Source organism: Dipodomys ordii, unplaced genomic scaffold (assembly GCF_000151885.1).
Source record: "Dipodomys ordii isolate 6190 unplaced genomic scaffold, Dord_2.0 Scaffold249, whole genome shotgun sequence".
Taxonomy (NCBI): domain Eukaryota; kingdom Metazoa; phylum Chordata; class Mammalia; order Rodentia; family Heteromyidae; genus Dipodomys; species Dipodomys ordii.
The window spans coordinates 681,105-699,661 of record NW_012267465.1 but is presented as its reverse complement, the minus strand read 5'-3'; the positions used below and the strand labels follow the sequence as shown (position 1 = coordinate 699,661).

The following is an 18,557-nucleotide window of genomic DNA, read 5'->3' as shown; positions in this document are numbered from 1 at the left end:
ACTCTGGCTTGCCTTTTTTGCTAAAGGATGGTGCTCTATCATTTGAACCATCCCTCTACTTCTGGCTTTGTGGTGGCTACTTGGAGATGAGTCTCCTTTTTTTTTCTTTTTCTCTTGGCTTGGGTTGGCTTCAAACGATGATCCTCCTATCTCAGCCTCCTGAGTAGCTAGGATTACAGGCATGAGCCACCAGTGAGCACCCAACTACAATAATTTTATTTTGATTACACCTCATTTTAGGAAGGTAATTGCCTGTCTGGCAGTTCAGGACCCCCATTCCCTGTTGTCATCTTTCCTTCAGTCTAATTTAGGTCTTTACCTTCTAAGCCACCCTCCCCTCAAGACACACACACACCCACACACACCCACACACACAGGTCAGCAGAGCGGCCTCAGACACAGAAAAAAGTTTAATTCTGCTGCGGCGGAGGGTCCCGGCTCTGGTAGAGTGGGGGGAATTTGGTTTTGGATTTTGTTCATGTGAGGGATTTATTGGGGGCAAGGTTGGGGAGAGGAGGTACGAAGAAGGCATAGGGGGGAAAGTCTGGTCCTTCCAGTGGGACCTGCCCGGAACATCTGGTAGTGAGAAGAAATTAGGGGAGAAGACAAATTAAGGGAAGGCAGAGGGAGAAGAGACCACCACAGAACAGAGAAAAAAGGAACAAGTAGAGCAGGACAGAGACATCAGACAGACAGACAAGAGGACGGGACAGAGACAGACAAAGGGGACCAGGGAAGGGAAATAGGGGGTAGGGATGAGGTGTGTGTCAAAGGGTGGGGGGGGGGGCTTTGGAGGCCGCCGCGGGACAGAATAGGATCTAGTCCAGCCAGATACAAGAAATGGACCCCTGACCCCTTGCCCCGGGGTCCCGGGCTGGGGGAGGGGGCTCGTGTCTCAGTGCTGCAGTGTCGGGGGGGCCCTGCCCCTCCCCGCGCTTCGCTGTGTAAGGCACCGGCTCCAGCGAGGTCCGCGAGCGCGCGAGGGGAGGGGCAGGAGGGGGCGTGGCGGCCGGTGACCACGCCCCCGAGCCAATGAGGCGCGTTCTGGGCGTGGTCTTGGGATGCCCCCGCCCCTCCCTCCCTCCCAGGAGGAGAAGGGCGGAGTCTCCCCCGGTCAGCTCCTGGCCCAAGTTCCTGGCAATGTGCTTTTCCCGCCCCAGCGTCCCAGAGGGGCTGTGGCCGTTTATCCATGGGGGTGGGGGTGGGGTGGAGGGGACGCCCCCCCCTACCCCAGGCATCCCGGCTCCCGGACCCCTTTTCCCCACTCGTTCACACGGTACTCTCCAGCATCCATTCGGTGCTGGTAAAAGCCAGGCGCGCCCTGGCGGAGGCCAGCCCCAGGTCTCCGTCCTCCCCGGCCGCGCCCCCGCCGGCCCCGTCCAGGTGTGGCGTGGAGCGGTGGCGCTTTGTCCGCCGGGCGCGGCGCGGGTAACTGTGGCTCTGAAATAACGCCCCGTAGTCCCCATCGAAGGAATAACGCTGTTGCGGCCTTGATCGGGCTGGAGCCCCTCCAGGAACCAAAGCTAGAATCGGGGGCGCAGAAGCTGGTGGCCCCAGGGCCCCTGAACGGCTCCTCCGAGGACCTGCCAAAGCCCGAGACTCCTCCCCGGAAGTTTCCTCGGATGGCAGCAGGCACAGGGAGGTGGCCGAGCCGCCCAGAGAGCGTCCTAGGATCGTCTCCTTCTCCATGGAAGCTGCCTCAGCCGCGGTGGTGGTGGTGGCCTTGGCCTCGATGGCCACCGCAGCAGCCGGGGTGGCCACCTCCCTCAGTGCCTCGTAGCGGTCTTGTGCGGTCGGGGCCGGGGCCTGCTGGGTGCCTGCACCACCGTTAGTCTGCGAACACACGTGGCTGACCCTCGGGGGTGAGCGGGACGCGCCCTTAGCGCGGCGACTGTCTCCATCGCCGTATACTTTGTAGCGAATCATGAGCAAAACGATGAAAACCAGGACCGAGGCGACGATGACGCCCCCAATGGCGATGATCATGGTGCCACCCAGGAAATGGGCCCTCAGGGGGCGACACGGTGCAGGATCCCCCGCCGTCGTGAACTGCACACACCCCACGACTCTCGTGGCGGGTAGAGCCGTGGCGCCGTCGTCGTAGACCGCCAGCACGCACAAATCGTAAGCCCGGCCCGCTGCCAGATCGTTCACCAGGAAGGTCTGGCTGGTGGATGGGATCATCCTGCAGAAAGGGAGTTGGGGGTCAGGGTAGTTAGCCCCACTCTGAACCCCGCACCCTTTCACCTGACACCCCTCCTCCCACCCAGAAAATAAAAAGAGGAAACTGAACCTGAAGGGGTGGGTGTTTCCCCTCTTTCCCTCCAATATAGTTCTACCCTTTCTCGGGACCACAGTTACAGGCCACGCCCCTCGTCTGCATGCCCCACCCTCAGACACACCTGGTCAACCACTTATTGGGGACAATATCTGTCATTCATGCTTCCTCATCTACATATCCCCGCCCCCACGTGGGAGGAGTACTGTAGTTTTTCTATCCTGCCCCCAAGGGACACGCCCCCTTCAGTATCTCCCACAACTGTTAATTGAACGCCTTAATCTTCATTTGTTTACCATTTAAGGAGACTGGTGCTACAGGCCACACCCTTCATCTGCCTGGCCTTGCCCCCAGACCGCCTATTGAAACACTATCTGCCATTCATGTCTCATTTACATATCCCCACCCTTGAATGGGAGGAGTTCTGTAGTTTTCACACCCTGGAACTCTAGGTGGTTCAAATTTAAACCCCCCCAATTTATCTGCATGCCTCACCCACAGCCATATGTACACCAAGGCTAAGCATTTACAGAGTTTGTCTTATTCATCCTAATAAAGGATTATCTTCTAGTTCCTCTTTCATACTTATCCCTGCCTCACATGTGGGAGGAACCATGCTTCCAGTCATTCTCCTTCATCCACCTTTGGATAAAACCATCATTTCTAGGCACAATTTCCACCCAGTTACATATTCCCACCTTTATTAAAGGGCATTGCATCAGGCCCTGGTGGCTCACACCTGTAATCCTAGCTACTCAGGAGGCTGAGATCTGAGGATCCCGTTCAAAGCCAGCCTGAGCAGACAGAAAAGTTTCTGTGAAACTCTTAACTCCAATTAACCACTCAAACACTGGAAGTGGAGCTGTGGCTCAAAGTGGTAGAAAGCTAGTCTTGAACAAAAGAGCTCAGGGACATTGCCTAGGCCCTGATTTCAAGCCCCACAACTTAAAAAAAAAAAAATCAAAAAGGGAACAGTGGCTCAAGTGGTAGAGAACTATCTTTGAGCACAAAAGCCCAAACCAAGAGACTGGGCAAGGCTCTGAGTTCAAGCCCCAGTACTAGCATGCGCATGCGTGCTCGAGAAGCCACACCCCACAAAGGCTAACCAGGAATATAATTCTTCTACTCTGCCTAGGCTCATCATGCCCCACCCTTACCCAGATATTAGAAGCAACCACTCCTTTGTGTACTGAAAGCCCAGTAATGTCAGACAAGACCTAATCAGACCTCCAAGGTTCCATCCATAATTGAATTAAGTGTAGCCAAGCTAGTGTGTTCCTTTCTTGCTGTAAGCCCTTCCCTTCAAAGGCAAAAGAAAGTAGTTATATCAATTAAGTTTGAGAGCAAGGCCATCTGAGTGTGCATCTCTCCTTTGCCTCTGGCTTAGCTCTGTGTCCTTAGGCAAGTTTCTTAACATTTCTTTTTGTTGTTGGTGATGGTCCTCAGGGGCTTGAACTCTGGGCTTGCACACTGTCCCTCAGCAGTTCAGCTCAAGGCGAGCACTTGAGCCACAGCACCACTTCCAGTTTTCTGGTGGCTTATTGGAGATAAGAGTCTCAAAGTCTTTACTGCATGGGCTGGCTTTGAACCATGATCCTCAGATCTCAGCCTTCTGAGTAGCTAGGATTACAGACATGAGCCATGGGTGCACAGCTTAACATTTCTTTTTTTTTTTTTTCTTTTTGTCAGTTGTGGGGCCTGAACTCTGGGCCTGAGGGCTGTCCTCAGCATTTCAGCTCAATGCTAGTGCTCTACTAGTTGAGCCACAGCGCCACTTCTGGTTTTTTCCTGCTTATGTGGTACTGAGGAATCGAACCCAGGGCCTCATGCATGCAAGGCAAGCACTCTAACACTGAGCTACGTTCCTAGCTCCACGGCTTAACATTTCTTTCTTTTTTTTTTTTTAAATGTTCTTTTTATTGTTGGTGGTTGTGGTGGAGGTCATGGGGCCTGAACTCTGGACCTGGGCACTGTCCCTCAGCTCTTCAGCTCAAGGCTAACACCCTACCACTTGAGCCACAGTGCCACTTCCGGCTTTTTCTGCTTATGTGGTGCTAAGGAATCAAACCCAGGGCCTCATGCATGTGAGGCAAGCACTCTGCCACTGAGCCAACCTCCCAGCCCCGGCTTAACATTTCTATACATCAGTTTCCCTCACCCCACATGTGGATAGGTGGGGATAATCAAATTTCCCATATTACAAAAAATGAGCCAGGCGCCAGTGGCTCACGCCTATAATCCTAGCTTACTCAGGAGGCTGAAATCTGAGGATCGCAGTTCAAAGCCAGCCTGGGCAGGAAAGTCCCAGGAAAGTCCGTGAAACTTGTTTTTTTTGGGGGGGGGGTTCCGGTCATGGGGCCTGAACTCTGGGCCTGGGCGCTGTCCCTCAGCTCTTCAGCTCAAGGCTAGTGCTCTACCACTTGAGCCACAGCGCCACTTCCGGCTTTTTTCTTTTTGCTTATGTGGTGCTGAGGAATCGAATCCAGGGCCTCATGCATGCAAGGCAAGTACTCTACCACTGAGCTACCTTCCCAGCAACCACCCCCCCTCCAGCCCCCGTGAGACTCTTATCTCCAATAAACCACTAGAAATCCAGAAGTGGTATTGTGGCTCAAGTGGTAGAGTGCTCACCTTGAGCTGAAGAGCTCAGGGACAGCACCCAACCCCAGAGTTCAAGCTCCATAATTGACAAAAAAAAAAAAAGAAAAGGAAGAAAAGAAAGAAAGAAAGAAAAAAAGAAAGAAAGAAAGGAAGGAAGGAAGGAAGGAAGGAAGGAAAAACGAAGTAAAATAAGAGCTGGGTGCCAGTGGCTCACTCCTGTAATCGTAGCTACTCAGGAAGCTGAGATCTGAGGATTGCAGTTTGAAGCCAGCTCAGGCAGGAAAGTCCAAGAGATTCTTATTTCCAATTAACCACTAGAAAACCAGAAATGGCACTGTGGCTGAAGTGGTAGAGCACTCGCCTTGAAATGAAGAGCTCAAGGACAGTGCCCAGGCCCTGAATTCAAGCCCCAGGAGTGGCAAGAGGGAAGAGGAGCGGGAGGAGGAAGATGAGGGGCAGGAGAGAAAAAATGAGGAAAGAATTACTGAACAGTCAAAATCTGATACTTAATATAGCCATTAGTTGAAATCCCATTCAGTGATAGTCAGAAACCTTGGGTTTGGGGCCAATACCTCCCTGACCAATTGCAAGACTTTTTTGTTTTGTTTGGTTTGTTTTTGGCTGGTACTGGGGCTTGAGCTCAGGGCCCAGGTATTGCCCTGGAGCTCTTTTGCTCAAGGCTAGCACTCTACCACTTTGAACCACAGTTCTACGTCCTGGTAAGTACAAGGCTCTGAGTTAGGGCCCCAGCTCTGGAGGAAAAATAAAAGAGTCTCTTGGCCTTTCCTGTCCAGGCTGGCTTTGAACTGTGATCCTCAGATCTCAGCCTCCTGAGTAGCTAGGATGACAGGCGTAAGCCACCAGCGCCCAGCTGTAAGACTTGTTCTGGATGTCAGTGGCCCCCTTCTGCTGGGTACATCCATCTTCCCTATTGGCTTCATTTTTTTTTTTTTTGGGTCCGGTCATGGGGCCTGAACTCTGGGCCTGGGCTCTGTCCCTCAGCTCTTCAGCTCAAGGCTAGCACTCTACCACTTGAGCCACAATGCCACTTCCGGCTTTTTTCTTTTTGCTTATGTGGTGCTGAGGAATCGGACCCAGGGCTTCGAGCATGCAAGGCAAGTGCTCTACCACTGAGCCACCTTCCCAGCTCCTTGGCTTCATCTTGTCTCAAGAAACTCAGGCCTGCCAAATCCACAGCACCGAACCTCACAAGCTCTCCTAGTGACCAGTCAGGAGCAGGATCAGCCCCTTCCTCTGTCAGAGAAGAGGCTCCAGCTCAGGAAAAGGCCATACCCCATCTCTACAGGCCTGCTCACCTCTCAGAGCACCACATTCCCCTCCTCTAGGACACCTTTTGGTTTTGAAGCCCCACCTTAGTCATCCTGCATCCAGGAGGGTCCCTCACACCCAAGAGTCACCCTCCAACCCACAGACATCAAGTATGAACCCACCAAAGGAGCCCTCATGCTCCCCCTACCTGCCTCTTCCCAGACTACCATCACCCCAACCTGGCTCCCCCAGACTTCGACTCTTCTCTTTCTCCTTACAGCTTTGCATTCCCTTGCTTCCCTTCCCCCCCTCTAAATAACCAGTTGCTAGGGGCTCCTCCTTTATCAAGGACAGAGACTGGCTCCTTAAGAAAGCTTGAACCCTTCGGTCTCTCATTGGCTGTTAGACCAGAACAAGCCACCCAGCAGGTTTCTGATTGGATATCACCTCCACCCCGTGGCAGCAGTGAGGAAGTTAACCCATGCAGAGCCATTATACAGGCATCAGTAAAAGAGGATGAAAGACAGAAACCTAACCCCTGAAGAGGAAGCATCTTAGGGTTTCTTGCTTGGCTGGAGACATCTGAACACACATCTAGGGTGGGAAAGGAGGGGGTATCTGGGAACCACCCCCTAATCGGCAATGTGGTGATTATGGGCCAGATAGAGGGACTGAGGAGAGAAAGAGAGGGAAAGAAACAGGGTTATTTACCAATGTGTGCTATCCATTTTCCCAGCAAACAGAAAGTATGTGTCCAGCATATAAAGGACAGCCCTGTCCCCCACCCATGAAGCCTCAATTTCCCTATCTGCAAAGTGAGGGTGGGCTAGGGGGTATAGTGAGGTACTTGATTAGTATGGGTGAGGACCTGGGTTTGATCCTTAGTGCTGCAAATAATAAAGAAGACAAGAACGTGGGATGGGCAATGATCACTGAATCACAGAGACACTGGGAAGGGAGAATGACGTAGCAGCACCATTGGAAACATCATACAAAATGTTCTGTGTGGTTCCTTTGCCTATTGTTTGTAAATCTGGGCCAGTATCTAACTATCTCTGTCAGCCCAGGGCCAAGCTCACCTCAGATGAAGCACAGAGTAGGTCTGTGCTCACTGTTAGGTAGCCAGAATCCAAAGGAGGAGCATGAGTGCTGAGTGTGGTGGCACACACCTGTAATCCCAGCACTTGGGGAGGCTAAGGCAGGGAAGCCAAAAATTCTAGGCCAGCCTGGGCCACAGGGCACCAAGTCCCTATCTAGGGGCTAGGGGTAGGGAGAGGACCATGAGGAAAAGAGAGACATTGATTCACTTCACTAACAATGGGAGAGTGCCCACCTGCGCTAGGCCTGTGGCAAGAGGACATGGAGAATGACGGCAGGTATATAAGAGAAGGTCTGAGCACACCCCAAAGCTAGAGGTGGCATCAAAAGTGGGAACATTTTCCAGCCCCTCTAGTGCCTGACTGAGGGCAATCCCAGGGCAAGGCATTCAGCAGGTGCTCTACAGTTGCACAAGGGAGGTGTAGACAAGAAGTGGCATCCCCATAGCCAACAGCCAGTTAACAAATCCCCACTGGGTGCCCAAGAGTCAATTATCAAGTCCCTACTGTGTGCCAGATCTGTGGCGAAGAGCCAGACTGGAAAACCATAGAGTAGAGACCTAACGGGGCCAAGGTAGTACCAAAGGTGTGTTCTGGTCTCTTCCCAGTGGTTTGGAAATATCCTGAAGACAGGGACTGGGGTCTCTTTGTCCTTCTGGATCCTAGTACCCAACTTAGGGCTTAGCACAGAGGAGGGATCAGACACCTAATGGGGGCAGGAGGGGACAGGGTGGAGACAGACCAACATAGGGGAGAAAAAGAAAATTTGACCACTCAAAGACACCCAGGCAGGAAAGTCCCAGAGACTCTTATCTCCCATAAACTAGTCAGAAAAAGCCAGAAATGGCACTGTGGCTCAAGTGGTAGAGCACTAGCCTTGAGCACAAAGAGGCTTAGGGACAGAGCCCAGGTTCTGAGTTCAAGCCCCTGGACTGGGGAGGAAAAAAAAGAGAAAGAAAATTCAAGAGGGGATGGGACCCCTAGACATTTCAAAAACTGCCTTCACCACCCAGATCTGTTCATCAAACATGGCTTCCAACCAAGGCAAAGGGGTGGAAATAACATCCATTTTTCTCACCCTCTTTGCTTTCTCTATCTATAATGTACCCCTATGTGTTAACATAATAGAAGTGGTTAATAGTTTCTTAATGGAAATGTAACTAAAAGCCAGTGTTAGTGGCTAGCAGCTGTCATCTCAGCAGACTGAGATCTGAGGATCGTGGTTCAGAGCCAGCTTGGGGAAGAAAGTCCATGAACCAACAGAAAGCTGGCCTTGGGCAAAAGAGCTTAGGGACAGCACCCAGGCCCTGAGTTCAAGCCCCATGACCAACCAGGAAAGAAAGAAGGAAAGAAAGAAAGAAGGGAAGAAAGAAAGAAAGGAAGAAAGAAAGGAAAAGGAAAGAAAGAAAGAAAGAAGGAAGGAAGGAAGAAAAGAAGGGAGGGAAACTAAATAGACACATATATGTTCCCTCTCCAAAAGTTTAACTTTTATTTTGTACCAGTACTGGGACTTGAACTCAGGGTTTGGGTGCAATCTCTGAGCTTTTCCACTCAAGGCTGGTGTTCTAACACTGAGTCACAGCTCCACTTTTTTTTTTTTTTTTGGTCAGTCATGGGGCCTGAACTCTGGGCCTGGGCACTGTCTCTCAGCTCTTCAGCTCAAGGCAAGTCCCTACCACTTGAACCACAGCGCCACTTCCGGCTTTTTCTGCCTATGTGGTGCTGAAGAATCGAACCCAGGGCCTCATGCATGTGAGACAAGCGCTCTACCACTGAGCCACCTTCCCAGCCCACAGCTCCACTTTTGACTTTTTTTTTTCTTTTGGTGCTTAATTGGAGATGAGAATCTCCTGGGCTTTCCTACCTGGGCTGGCTTTGAACTGTGATCCTCAGATCTCAGCCTCCTGAGGAGTTAGGATGATATAAGTATGAGCCCCCAGCACCCAGCTTCTAAGGCTGATGATTATGATCAATGTGGACATGAACCCTAGGATATGCACAATTAGGCTGACTTCCTTCACTATTATAACCGCAGCTTCCAGCCTTCAACTGTCCTCATGTAGATGCTCAACAAATATTTGCCAAATGCAAGAAAAACAGAGCAAGACAGAAATAGAGGAGAGAGGAGACAGAGCAAATGAAGGAGTCTGAGACAAGTCTGAGGCCATGCAGAAATCCCAGCTGAGCAAGAAAACCAAGGGTACCCAGGTATCAGTGGCTCACACTTGTCATCCTAGCTCCTCAGAAGATCTGAGATCTGAGGATCAGGGTTCAAAGCCAACCAGGACAGATAAGTCTGTGAGACTCTGATCTCCAATGAACCACCAGAATCCTGGAAGTCATGCTGTAGCTCAAGTGGTAGAGCATTTGCCTTGAGCTGAAGAGCTGAGGGACAGCGCCCAGGCGCTGAGTTCAAGCCCCAAGATTGATACCAATAAAAAAGAAAAAGGAAAAAAAAAAGCCAAAGGAATGGGCACACAGAAGGGAAGGCTGGACAGACCCCTGGGCTTGGAGCTACCCCACACCTTACCTGTACACAAGAGAGTCATCGGCCGAGCTGTTGTACTGGACCTGGTACATGCGGATACCGGGCACTGGCCTCTGGGCTGGCCAGCGGATGAGCACAGAGCTTGAGGTGAGCTCGGCTGCCACCAGCCTGCGCTCGGAAGCTGACTCATTGGCCCCGGGTCTGCCGGGCGTGGCGATGTCAGAGGAGCCCGGCTCGGTGAGAGGCGGTGGGGCAGCTGGTGGAGGCGCCATCAAGGGCAAAGGTACCACGCAGACCTCCACGGGTGCCGTGGCTTCCCCGGCCGCATTGGAGGCGATGCAGGTGAAGATGCCACTGTCTCTTAACGTGGTGATGGTCACGTCCAGGGTCCCATCCCCTCGCACCCGAGTCCGGCTGGAATTCCCCAGCAATCTCCCATCGGGTGCCACCCAATGTACCACGGGCTCAGGGTCACCCACGGCCCGGCAACGTAAACTGACCGCCTGGCCCTCAACCACCAGGGCGCGGCCCCCAGCTTGGCGGGTGATTAACGGCGGTTCGCAGAGGAATTCCTCCTCGGGGATGGACCAGAAGTAGCGATCGGTAAGGTGCTCGGGGGTGGCACAAGTTTCTAGATCATCCTCGCGGGTCAGCCGTCTCAACCAGAGCAGTTCGCAATTGCAGTGCAGCGGGTTCCCCCCGAAGCTGACGGTCAGCGGCGTGGGGGGCTTGGGCCCGCTGCCCTGGGACCTCAGGAACAAGCCATCGGGAGGGAGTTTGTGGAGGCGATTGGAGGTCATGTCCAGGCGCACCAGCTTGTGCAGCTGCACGAAGGTTCCCTCGGCGATGTGATCGATGAGGTTGTGGTCCAGCGTGAGTGTGTTCAAGTTGACCATCTGGCCCACGGCCTCCCAGGGCAGGGCCTCCAGGTTGTTGTAAGACAGATCGAGGTCTTCCACGGTGGACAGGAAGGCGTCGAACGCGGCCGACTCGACCTTGCGGATCTGGTTATTGCCCAGGATCAGGTGGCGAAGATTACCCAAGCCCCGCAGCTGGTCACCCCGCACCTCAGCCAGACGGTTGCTGTCCAGGTGCAGGGCACGCAGGGCGCGGAGATCGGCGAAGGCGCCGGCCGCCACTTGGCCGATGGTGTTGCGGGACAGGGTGAGATGCACCAGGCTGGTCATGTTGGCGAAATCCCGGCGCCGGACGGCCGCGATGAAGTTGTCAGTAAGTCGTAACTCCACCACGCGCCGGTCAATGGCCGGTGGCACGAAGAGCAAGCCGGTCTTGGCACACAGCATGGTCAGTGTAGGTGCCACATTCTGGCAAATGCAGCGGCCTGGACAAGGCTGGCTACGAGATGCCCCGGCCCAGAGTAACAACAGAAAAGACAGGGCAGTCGGAGGTGGCGAGAAGAGCACCGTGGACAAGGGGCCGGGAGCCATGGTGCCCAAAGAGAGCAGGAGGGACAGGAGGTTAGACCTGTAGAGGAAGCAGAAGATGACACAGGCACGAGGCTCCATCACCACCCTACCAGCTCCCAGTGACCTGCCTCAGTGTCAGAATCGAATCCCACCCCTCCAAGTGACCTGATCACACCAGACAGTGACAGCCCTCAGAGTGCCTATGGATAAATTAGTATAATCTTTCTACTTTAGTTGGTAAATTACCAACCCTTGGAAGTGGAGCTGTGGCTCAAGGTGGTAGAGCACTAGCCTTGAGCAAAAATAAAACTCAGAGACAGTCCCCTAGGTCCTGAGTTCAAGCCCCATGTCCAACAAAAAAAATAAGTATAGGTAGATGTTGGTGGCTCACACCTGTCATCCTAGCTACACAGAAGGTTGAGATCTGAGGATGACAGTTCAAAGCCACCCTGGGCAGGAAAGTCCATGAGACTCTTCTCTCCAGTGGACCATCAGAAAACCAGAAGTGGAGCTATGGCTCAAAATGGTAGAGTGCTAGCCTTGAGCAAAAGAGCTCAGGGACAATGCCCAGGCCCTGAGTTCAGGCCCCAGGACTGGCAAAAATAAAAAAAAATAATGGTAGAGCACTAGCCTTGAGCAAAAGAACTCAGAGACGATGCCCAGGACCAACCAATAAAAACATTACCACTCTTGAATGTTCAACTTCTTTCTCGCACCTGGGCCAGTCTAGATCCTTCAGTTCCTACTTTTCTTTTCTTTTTCTTTTTCTTATTGGTGGTACTGGGAGTTGAACCCAAGGCAAGCCACCTACCATTTGAAACAGGCCCAACACCCAACCCTACCAAAGATTTTAAAGTCACTGTTGACTTTAACTTAAGGCCATCGATGTCAAAAACCATACTGTCTGGGTTCAAATCCCGGCAGTGACACTTACTAGCTGTGTGACCTCGGGAAAGTGTCTGAACCTCTCTGAATCTCGGTTTCGTCATCTGGAAAGTAGAGATAAAGACAAGGGCTCATTTCTGTGAAGACTGGGTTAAGCAATACATACGGCTGACTTTAGAATAGCATCTAGCATCTAAGATGGGCTTACTACATGCCAGAAGTCATCATTATCATCATCATCATCATCATCCTCATGATCACCACCATCATCGTTATTATCACTATCAAGTGGCTAAGGTGTACTAAGAACAAATGCTACTACAATGACAAGAAAATGCTTTAATATTGTGTGTGTGTGTGTGTACATGTGGTACAGGGGCTTGAACACAGGGCCTGGACGGACACTACCCTCAGCTTTTTGCCCAACACTGATGCTCTACAGCTTGAGCTACATCTCCATTTCCAGCTTTTTGCTGGCTAGTTGAAGATAAAGAATTCTGGATTTGGCTGATTTCAAATAGCAATCCTCAGCTCTGAGCCTCCTGAGTAGCTGGGGTTACAGGTGGGAGCTACAGATGTGAGCCACTGGCACCTGGCAGGAGCAACTGCTTTGAAATCCTCCCTTTGTGACTCCCCCAACACTGGGCCAGAATGACTTTTTAAAAACTTGTCTAGGCACTGGTGGCTCATACCTGTCATCCTAGCTAGTCAAGAGGCTGAGATCTGAGGATCACAGTTCAAAGCCAGCCCAAGCAGGAAAGTCCGTGAGACTCTTATCTCCAATAAACCACCAGAAAACTGGAAGTAGCATTGTGGCTCAAGTGGTAGAGTGCTAGCCTTGAGCTGAAGAGCTGCCAAACCCAGTGTTCAAGCCCTAAGACTGACCAAAAAAAAAAAATTGTCTGAGACTGGGACTTGAACTCAGTATCTGACATTCTCATCTACTGGCTGGTGCTCTACCACCTGGCCACACCCCCAACCCCAGAACAACATCATTTAGAAATTGAGATGAGAGTCATACCATCTTTACTGGGACCTTTTTTTTTCCCCCTTTTTGTCGGTCATGGGGCCTGAACTCTGGGCCTGGGCACTGTCCCTCAGCTCTTCATCTCAAGGCTAGCGCTCTACCACTTGAGCCACAGAACCACTTCCAGCTTTTTTCTTTTTGCTTATGTGGTGCTGAGGAATTAAACCCAGGGCCTCATGCATGCAAGGCAAGCACTCTACCACTGAGCCACCTTCCCACTGAACAACCCTGGGCCTGGCATACTGTGCCAACATTCAAATCCCTCTCCCATCCTGGGCAGGGCCAGGGAGAGTATGAGGAAAGCAGAGACTGAGATTAAACACAACCATTTCCTAGCTCAGACTCAGTCCTTCTGAATGAGTCTTTGTCCACACACACACACACACACACACACACACACACACACACCCTTGTACAATGGTTCTGCTCCAGGCAAAGCCTTTGGGCTCTTATTCCTCCCTTCCCCTCTACACCAGCCCATGACAAATCATCCCCCCCTCACAACACAGGGTAGGGGTGGAAGAAGGAAAAAATGAGAAAGGGTGTCCCTGAAATAGTTTTCATCCCCACTTCCCTGTACTCCAGTGCCGCTAACACACTTCTTAAGACTCTATGGGGCTTACATTTTTGTGTCCATAAGAGAAACCAAGAAAATCAGAAAGAGATGAAGCCAGGGGGAAAGGGTTGGAATGGCAGACAGAGAGGGACAGATTCGGAGAAAGAAAAAGAATCCCAAATGAAGGAGAGCTGGGAGTGAAGCTCAGTAGAAGAGTGCTCTGCCTAGTATTTATAAGGTTCTGGGTTCCATTCTCAGCCCCACATGCCCACACAAAAAGGTAAAGGCTGGGCATGGTAGTGCACACCTGTAATCCCTGCACTCAGGAGGCAGAGCCAAGAGGATCATAAGTTTGAAGTCACTTGAGCTCCAAAGGCAAGATGCTAGCTAAGAACAGCAACAAGCACTGGAGATGTAGCTCGGCTGGTAGAGTGCTAGCCAACCAGTAAAAGTGTCAAGTACCAAGTTCAAGTCTCAGTCTCCAACTTAAAACAAAAGTAAAGAAAACAGCAACAACAAAGGCAACACCTCCTCCCAGCAAAAAAAAAAAAAAAAAAAAAAAAAAAGGTTCCCTCCATTGGCTCAAGCCTATAATCTTAGCTGCTCAGGAGGCTGAGATCTGAGGATTGTGGTTCAAAGCCAGCCTGAGCAGGAAAGTCCATGAGACTCTTATCTCCAATAAACCACCAGAAAACCAGAAGTGGCGCTGTGGCTCAAGTGGTAGAGCGCTAGCCTTGAGCTGAAGAACTGAGGGACAGCGCCCAGGCCCAGAGTTCAAGCCCCATGACCAAAAAAAAAAAAAAAAAAATAGAGCAAGACACAGTAAGAAAGAGCAAAACTGGGAATGAAGGAGACATACCAGAGAGGGAAACAGACTAAGCCATGTACTAGTAGTTCATGCCTGTAATCCCAGGTACCCAGGAGGTTGACATCTAAGGATTAAGGATGGAAACCAACTCAGGAAGAAAAGCCTCTTATCTCTAATTAGCAGCAAAAAAAAAGCTGGAAGTGAAGCTGTGGTTCAAGTGGTAGAGTGCCAGCCTTAAGCAAAAAAGCTAAGGCAAAGCATGAAGCCTTGAGTTCAAGTTCTACTACTGGCCCTAAAAGAGAGAGATAAAAGAGAGACAGACAAACAGTAGAGAAAATGGAAGAGGAAAAAACAGGCACTGGCTACTCAGAAGGCTGAGATCTGAAATTGTGGTTCAAAGCCAGTATGGACAGGAAAGATCCTGAGACTCTGATCGCCAACTAACCACACACAAAAAAGCGCCAAAAGTAGAGCTGTGACTCAAGTGGTAGAGCTCCAGCCATGAGCACAAAACAAAACAAAACTCAGGAACAGAGCTAGGCCCAGAATTCAAGCCCCAGGACCAGCACAAAAACCAGAACAACCCCTCTCCCCCCCCAAAAAAAAAAGCCCATTGGAATGTGGCTTATTGGTAGAGTGCTTATCTAGCATGCATGAAGTCCCAGGTTTGGTTTCTCAGCACCACATACACAGAAAAAGCTGGAAGTGGCACTGTGGCTCAAGTGGTAGAGTGCTAGCCTTGAGCTGAAGAGCTGAAGGACAGCGCCCAGGCCCTAAGTTCAAGCCCCAGGGCTGGCAAAGAAAAATAAATAAATTTAATTTTAAAATAAAATAAAATGCTTTTCTGCACTGACCAGACACTCTGGCCTAAGAAAGTGAGTCTCGCATGATTCAGTGCCCCAGTTCTACTTGACTGTGGGGGGTCCCTAGGGCTCAGAACCCCCAATTTACTAGAACAAAGCTTCACCTCTCACAGCCAGAGTGGGACTTAAGCAGCAAATGGAAATACCTAATACCTAGTATGTACCAAGAGACACTGCAGTACCAGCGGACAGAATTCAGACCCACTCTCTTGAGATCACATCCAAGTCCCCACTCAGTCAAAAGGACTTCCGCAAGAAGCATCCACATGTCCAGCTATAAACTGGCTTATAAGGGGGGGGGGACCCAAAACCCAACTCCCTTATCAGTTCAAAGAATTCTGTCATTCTTTGTAATATATGTAACTATTATTTGTAACTGTGGTCTTGACAGAGGAAATGCTGCTACAATTGCTACTATAATAAGGTGTTCATTTGTTCCCTCTCCCCTTCCCCCCTCTCCCTCTCTATATTAGACACCTATCAGATCAGGCTCATTTGAACTCAGGGCCTCGCACACGCTCAGCGCTCTACCATTTGAGCCACACCTACAACCTTTTTTGTTTGTTTTGGCTTTAGTTTGTTTTTTTGGGGGGGAGGGCCTGAACTCGGCCTGGGCACTGTCCCCGCTCTTCAGCTCAAGGCTAGCGCTCTACCACTTGAGCCACAACACCACTTCCAGCTTTTTTCTTTTTGCTTATGCGGTGCTGAGGAATCGAACCCAGGGCCTCAGGCATGCAAGGCAAGTGCTCTACCACTGAGACACCTTCCCAGCCCTTTAGTTTGTTTTTCACATAGGGTCTTACACTGCTTTGCTCAGGCCAACCTCGAACCAAGATCCTCCTATCTTTGCCTCCTGAGTAGCTGGGACTACATGCATGTACCACTCTGCCCAGATGGAACTTATCTGTACTGAGAAGAGAGGTTACATCTTACCCTGAGATTCTACCTGTCCCCCAAAGCCTCCTGGTCACTAAAAACCCTAACCCAGCCATGATGCTTCTAGACTAGTCCCCACCCCCCTCAGTCTAGGGAGGACTGGGGTTCTATGGCAGGGAGGTTCTAGGCCCCAGCTGGCTCCAAGCTCACCCCACATTTCTCTCTCTCTCAAGCCTGAGGGCTCCAACTCACCTCTCTTCAGGGAGTCAGGGCCTGGGCCAGCACCTGCAAAGGAATAAAAAAAACCACCGGGTTAGCACCTTCTGGTCCCTTTGTGGGCCCTTTGGCCTGCCTCGGGGACCAGCGGAGCTAAGGAAGTCCCTAGAGCTATATTCCCTCAGCTCGCTTGCTTCGTCTCTGCAGCCTCCGAATTTCAGAAGTAGATTCTGAAATGTAAGGAGACTGAGCTTCAGGGCTGGGTCACCCAAAGCCAAGGGTTCAGGACCCCTGTTTGTCTTCTTCCCTCCCCTCTTCCCCCAGCTCCTCCTCCATCACGATCCTAGAATCTGGCATCTACCCCTAGATCTCTCATCCTTGGGATTCTAAGTTCCCAGACTCCTTTTCAGTCCTCCAAAGGCCAGATGCCTCCCACACCCAACCTTTACAACCCAGGTCTCCAATTCCCCCATCAAACCTTGAATTGTAGAAGAAGCTAGTGGGGAGACCCAGGGCTCCTACCTTACCATCCCAACACTGAGGGACCTATCTCAACCCTCCAACTCAAGTTCTCCACTGGAACTCCCATGAACACACCAGCAACATCTGGAGTTCCCCCCCCCACACACACACACAAAACTGCCAGGGACACCTAACCAAGTACAAGGACCACAGCCTGGATCCTAGATCATTCCACTCGACTAGATGTGTGGTCAGCCTGCACACACGTGTCCAAACAGACACACAATCCACTCCTCTGAGACCAGCACTGACCCACCACACGGACATCCATCCATATACAGAGACAAACAGACATCGCAAATACACACCTGCATGAGCAAATGTACACAGGTGCACACTTTTGTGTGAGTGTGTGCCTATCCTGGGGCTTGAACTCAGGGCCTGAGTGCTGTCCCTGAGCTTCTTTTTGCCCAAGGCAAGTGCTCTACCACTAGAGCCACAGCTCCACTTCCGGTTTGCTGGTGATTCATTGGAGATAAGAGTCTCATAGATTTTCCTGCCCAGGCTGGCTTCGAACTGTGATCCTCAGATCTCAGCCTTCTGAGTGGCTAGGATGACAGGTGTGAGCCATGGATGCCTGGTTTAGGTGCACACTTTTAAACACTGAAACATACTCACCCGACTTCACACATCTGAATGGTGTTTGTACAGTCAGATACCTGCCCACCCCCAACATGTACACCCTAGTGTGCACACCTCACACACTTACACAGAACCCAAATGTTACAGACATTTTTGAGACTGAGGCCCTAAGTACAAGCTACACACACACACACACACACACACACATTCACCTCTACAGACATGTCAAGATGTTTGCTCAGCAACAGACACACTCACATAGTCCCAGGAGGGTTTTCCACACTTATAAAGCCACACACACACACTCACACACAGAGAGTATTCTGAATAATAGTTAACACACATTCCTCCACACCCTGGGGTGCCCTCCTCACCCCAACACCTCACCCAGCACATTCCAATACCTTCCTCCCTCAAATCAGGTGACCATCCTGGGTCAGAGGTCAGAGTTCAGCAGGTGGGAGTTGGGGGGGGGGCGGTGATCAAATCCAAAGCCAGGTTCTAAGAAAATCCTCCTGCCTGGAGCCCCAAAGCACCCCACCCCACCACACCAGCCCGGCCATCACCCCCCCCCCTCAGTCGGGTCATCAGAATGCCGGAACTCTTGACGGGAGCTGCTGCTGCAGATTTCTGACCGGTGTGTGTCTGTGGTGTGTGTGTGGTGTGTGTGTAGGGGTGTGGGGGGGGAGGTTTAGGGTGGGGTGGGTGGGGATCTGGCCAGGTCTTCGCCCCCACCCTCCCCCCAACCCCTAAGGCCCATCTGTCCATCCCTCGGCCTCTCATCCTCCCATCTGTCCACCTCCGAGCTGCCCATCCCCCTCCCCCAGCCACCGGGAAGGGGAAGAAAGATATGGCCGTCTCCCCCAAGGATGGCTGGGGACCCCCCTTCCTCCTCCTCCGGTTGACATGGACCGAGGAAGCGGCGAACTCCCCTCCCCCCCAACCCGTCTAGAGGCCTGGACCCACAAGACATTGAGTCTCAGCTCCCCCCGCACCCCACCCCTCTCCATCGCGGGCAGGTGGACTCGCAGACAGACATACAATCCGCGAGCGCGCGCGCGC

General features: G+C 51.6%; 1 protein-coding gene across 1 annotated transcript; it reads right to left on the bottom strand.

The window, feature by feature from the left end:
* Positions 1 to 1,269: 1,269 nt before the first annotated feature.
* On the bottom strand, positions 1,270 to 12,148 carry Lrfn1 (leucine rich repeat and fibronectin type III domain containing 1). The gene is made up of 3 exons (XM_013036110.1): positions 12,095 to 12,148; positions 9,776 to 11,218; positions 1,270 to 2,185 (listed from the first exon to the last, which is right to left on the bottom strand). Exons 2-3 carry the CDS (start codon positions 11,179 to 11,181, stop codon positions 1,270 to 1,272), a joined length of 2,322 nt encoding a protein of 773 aa, XP_012891564.1. The 5' UTR covers positions 11,182 to 11,218; positions 12,095 to 12,148.
* Between the last annotated feature and the right edge of the window lie 6,409 nt (positions 12,149 to 18,557).

Coding starts and splice junctions, on each gene's coding strand:
- Lrfn1 (XM_013036110.1), bottom strand. CDS start 11,181: ATGGCTCCCGGCCCCTTGTCCACGGTGCTCTTCTCGCCACCTCCGACT. Junction 2,186..9,775: donor GATGACTCTCTTGTGTACAG/GTAAGGTGTGGG, acceptor CCCTTTCTGCAG/GATGATCCCATCCACCAGCC.